The following is a 4,952-nucleotide window of genomic DNA, read 5'->3' as shown; positions in this document are numbered from 1 at the left end:
GACAACGGCGGTGCGGGGCGCCCAGGCCGGGCCCCCACGGCCCGAGAGAGGCTGCGTCTGCGTCATCTGAGCCTTCCCTGCCAGGGCTCCCTTTGGGTCCAGCCTCGGGGTCAGCTTCCAGCAGCAGCCCCTGCTTCCGGGCTCTTGCTGCCCCCAGCCCAGCTGGGAGGGGTCCATTTCCCCCGGGGGTCTCACAGTGAGGTGCTTTCCCAGACAGGCCGCCCCTGCTGCTGGCCGCAGGGTCCTCCTGTTGCCTGCCTCTCTTCCTTGTCTCCTCCCACACCTCAAATCCAGACACTCCCTTCCTGATTGGGGCTCTGGGCACAGGTGGACGAAGCAGAATGGCCATTCCTCCTCCTCACTCTGAGGTCACCTACACTGGCCCTAACCAAAGGACCAAGCCACCCAAACCCTGCTTCCACACCATGACCTGCCTGGTCCCAAGCCTTCAGGGCTGCCTAGACATCTCAGCTCTCTCCATGCCACAGCTCTTGCAATTCTAAAACCTCACATCTCAAGTTCAGAAATCCAGGCTCAGAGTGAGCAGGTCACTTGCCTCAGGCTGGGCCCCGGTGGGTGATCATCTCCTTCGACCCCCACAGACAGCCTTTCAGGTGGGGACTGTTACTGTCCCCATTTTACAGACAAGGAAACGGAGTCACAGAGAACTTGCTGGGTGACTTGCGCGAGGTGGCTGGGCTGGCCAGGGTGGAGCTGGGAATTTAAAGCTGCTTGGGGTTTACACCCTTTCCCACCTCATCTCTTAGTACACCCCCCTGGAGAGTGTGCTCCGGAAGACAAAGTGTAGACTGAGCTGTCAGCATCCTGGGGAGCGGGGAGGAAGTCCGACTCCTCCCTACTTCTCATCTCCACTTAACTTCCGCTGACGCCTCCCAGGCCGCCTCACACCGGGTCTCTACTCTCCCACCAGCACCTCTGAAACATCCCTGTACCAGGTCCTGCTGGGGGTGCTGCAGCTGGCGAGGCCAGGGCCACACGCCGTGTATGCCCGGGTGAAGCGGGTCGAGAGCAACCCCCAGTACCAAGGCATGGCCTCTAGCGCCGACGTGGCCCTGGTGGAGTTGGAGGCACCTGTGACCTTCACCAACTACATCCTCCCCGTGTGTGTGCCTGACCCCTCAGTCGTCTTTGAGTCGGGCATGAACTGCTGGGTCACCGGCTGGGGCACCCCCAGTGAACAAGGTACTAAGGGCAGGGCAGGGAGAGAACAGGTGGCGGGCCTAGAGAAGGCAGCCTGGGGGCCGCCCTGAACCAACCATCTTCTGTTCAAACTGCCGCACGTGTGTTAGTCGCTCAGTCGTGTCTGGCTCTGTGACCCCATGGACTGTAGCCCGCCAGGCTCCTCTGTCCACGGGGTTCTCCAGGCAAGAATAGTGGAGTGGGTAGCCATTCCCTTCTCCAGGGGATCTTCCCAACCCAGGGATCGAACCCTGGTCTCCCGCACTGCAGGTAGATTCTTTACCGTCTGAGCCACCAGGAAGGCCCACAAGATCTCTACTCAAATGGGTGGAGTAGGTATGGGAAAGGGCAGCAGACACAGGAGCAGGGGCCACAGGGAACAGAAAGAGCCCAGCCTGGTGGTGGGGGGTGGGAAGAAGGAACTCTGTCCTACAAAGCCTCCAGCCAGAAGAGAAGATCTAAAAACACAAGAGAAAAGCAGGTGGGATGGAGCTGCGGTTCTTGAGAACCAGGGCCTGGGGCCCTCGGTGAGACTGTCTCCTGAGCCGCACCTGGTATCTCCCCTCCACAGACAGCCTGCCCAAACCCCGGACCCTGCAGAAGCTTGCCGTGCCCATCATCAGCACGCCCAAGTGCAACCTGCTCTACAGCAAGGATGCAGAGTCCGGCTTCCAGCCCAGAACCATCAAGGACGACATGCTGTGTGCGGGCTTCGCTGAGGGCAAGAGGGACGCCTGCAAGGTGGGCACTGGGGTGGGGTGGGCCGAGGCTGAGCCCTAGTGCCTGGGCCCCAGGCGGAAACCAGCCCACCTGGGACAAGGGACAAGGCCCAGGAGGTGGACCTGCAGGGCCCAGACCAGAGCTATGCATTCGACCAGCTGGGAAAGCAGGTTCCTGGGTTCTACCTGGGGGAGTCAGCCAGTGGGTGTGTGGCGGGACTCAGGAAGCTGCATCTTTAAGACACTTCTCTGAGGTGATTCAGGGTGGGTAGTGTGGCAATGCTAGAGAAATGGGCACTCCAGGCTGGAAAGCAAGGGCTGCAGGGGCTGGGGTGTCCTGGGCAGAGACGAGCGAAGGGAGAGAGACAGGCACGGGCACTCAGCCGTGCAGCTGCGGAGCCCGGCTCTCCGGCCCGCGTGCGCTGACACAGGTACCTCTGCTTCGGCCGCAGGGAGATTCCGGGGGCCCCCTGGTGTGCCTCGTGGGCCAGGTGTGGCTGCAGGCAGGGGTGATCAGCTGGGGCGAGGGCTGCGCCCGGCGGAACCGCCCAGGTGTCTACATCCGGCTCACCTCCCACCACGACTGGATCCACCGGATCATCCCAGAGCTGCAGTTCCAGCGGGCAGGGCCAGGCAGTGCCCAGAAGCGGGACCCCCGGACCCGGCAGCCCCTTGGTCGGAACTCCGCACGCTACCCGGCCGCCTAAGCCGTCCTGGTCCTCGCAGCCCTGCTCGCCTTGCTCTGAGCCTTGCTCGGGCTGGTGGGCAGCGGCTGCCCAGGTCCAAGGTGTACATTTGTAAATAGCCCTCCAGTTCCCCCTCCTCTCAAGTTCCCGCTTATTTTTATTTATGTTCACTCTCCAATAAAGACCCAACCTCAGGGCTGGCTGCCTGGGTGTGGCCCCTCGGGGCAGGGCGTCTGGTGCTAGGGAGGGGTGTGGGGGCGAGGCTCCACACTGAAAGCTGGATGTCACCCAGCCCCACACAGGCGGCCTCCCCGCTTCCCCCCCGCCTGTGTCCTTGCCAACCTGGTTGTCACCATGTGTCACCAACGGGTACCCAGGGATGGCACTGGGGGTGACCGACACTGGCAGGGGGGCCCAGCAGAGCTTTGGAGGAGGGGGGCTCTGCAGGGCATCGGGGAACAACCCCCACTGCCTGTTGGACTCGCCCAACAACTTCCCTTGGTGACGCACTAAGGCTAAGACAGGGGGCTGCTCCTGGCGCCCCAGGGCCCCTTGAACCCCAGTTTCCTTTCCTCCACGCCCTCCCTCCCTCCGTGTCAACCTGAATCTGAAGTTTTGGGGGGTGGGGGGCTGGAGTTGGGGTCCACACCAGCTGGGAGATGTTGGACAAGCCACTGGCCCCTCTGAGCCCGTTTGTCTCCTGTGACCCTGGGCAGCACCTCCACCAGCCTCCCGGGTCATGGCGTGGTCGGTAAACTCGCCCGAGCGTACGTCAGGCAAGGCCCCACACCCACCTGGAAGCGCCCGGGGACCCTGCAGACCCAACAGCCCAGCAGGCTTAACCGCCCCCAGACCCAAGGATGCAGGGGTGGACAGGGCCCTCCTGGAGTCCACACACTGCTGGCCAGGCTCGGATGGTGTCACACAGAAGAGGGAGGCCCAAGCCATGGAGGGGGGGGCATGGAGGTCGGTGGGCCAGGCCCCCAGGAGACAGGCCTCAACAGCTCCCTTGGCTGGGACCCCCTTCTCCCCCTTGCTCCATGTTTAGGATTCAGATTGTTGCCGGAGTGGTTCATGGTTTCTGCGAGGATCCCTGGGGATTCCCTGCCCACAGCACCCCTGCCCGTTTCACTGCCCCTCCCGCCCCTTGTCCCACCACCCACCCCACCCCACTCCCTCCCGGCCAGGGAATCCAGCAGGCGCAGAGCTCAGGCCCACAGCTCACTCCGACCCCATCACGGCCGTGACGGTAAGGCTGTCCCCGGAGGCCGCCCCGGGTTCTCTGCCTGGCCTGTGTGTCCACAGCAGGCCTGCAGCCAGCCAGTCCACTCCCCGGTGTTGGCCGATTCCCGAAAGGCAGCAGCTTCTCGCCCTGCTCAGTGAACATGGGTGGACGAGAGTCCTGGGAGGCCTGGGCCTTGCACGCTGCACACATATGCCCACATGCCCACACAATACACGTGCACCCACGCGCACACACCAGTTCACATTCACGTGTACACGCACACACGTGCACACTCATGCACAGAGAAACACACATGCAAGCACGTGCATGGGCCCAGCTGGCTCGGCCGGTGCTGGGGGAACGCAGGCCTGGCTGTTTATGGAACGAACCCGTAAGCACTTAGCAGGCACCGGCTGCGGCCCGACCCTGGGGACGGAGGCAGGAAAACACACCACGTTCCTGTCCGCTCCTCTGCCCAGGCGTGCTCTTGGCAGGCAGGGAGCGCTGCCCAGTGGCCCCAGGGAGCGGCCCCGGGCCGTCTGCGAGCTCCTTCTCCAGAGCAGACATGGGCTCTGAGGCCTCGGGGGAAGTGGGGTGGGGCAGCAGGTGCAACGAGGCCTGACGGGGAGGTGGGGGGGAAGGCAGGGCTGTGGGCGTCCTGAGTACAGCCCCAGGTGCTGGGAGCAGGGGCTAGCCTAGGTCCTGCCGCCGTGGAGAGGCCACCCTGCCCGGGAGAGTAGACTCCAGGTCCTGCCATGGTGGGGTCAGAGGAGGGTGGGGCAGCCCACCTGCCAGCTCTGTGGAGAGAGGCCAGGGTAGGGCCATGTGGGGATCGGGGAGCACCAGGCTCCCCTTGGAAGTCCTGCCACCCCGTCTCCGCCTCCCCCTGCCTGCTATCCCAGCTTTCTGGGTGCCCTGGGGTCTCCTTTACCCCACCACCCTCCTGCCTCTGCCACGGGGCGGGGGTCTGCTCAGGGTCCAGTGGTCCTAGGGGAGGAGGGGCACAGATGTCAGGACAGCTGAGCACCCGGGTGCCCCCCGCACCAGGCTGGAAGGGCAAGGCCCAGGGGGTGGCCAGCATGCGGCTCCAGGGCAGGTCCCCCACGACCTGGGCTCCCAGAC

General features: G+C 64.1%; 1 protein-coding gene across 1 annotated transcript in view; it reads left to right on the top strand.

The window, feature by feature from the left end:
* The window catches only part of PRSS27 (protease, serine 27), a 7,121-nt gene extending 4,495 nt beyond the window's left edge, over positions 1 to 2,626 (top strand). The window contains exons 4-6 of the mRNA XM_010840329.1: positions 932 to 1,203; positions 1,772 to 1,941; positions 2,372 to 2,626. Coding sequence (XP_010838631.1) covers positions 932 to 1,203; positions 1,772 to 1,941; positions 2,372 to 2,626 — 697 coding nt within the window. The remainder of the gene's footprint in view (positions 1 to 931; positions 1,204 to 1,771; positions 1,942 to 2,371) is intronic.
* Positions 2,627 to 4,952: the final 2,326 nt, after the last annotated feature.

This window comes from Bison bison, unplaced genomic scaffold, assembly GCF_000754665.1.
Source record: "Bison bison bison isolate TAMUID 2011002044 unplaced genomic scaffold, Bison_UMD1.0 scf7180017864144, whole genome shotgun sequence".
NCBI lineage: Eukaryota > Metazoa > Chordata > Mammalia > Artiodactyla > Bovidae > Bison > Bison bison.
This window is presented reverse-complemented; position numbering and strand designations above follow the sequence as displayed.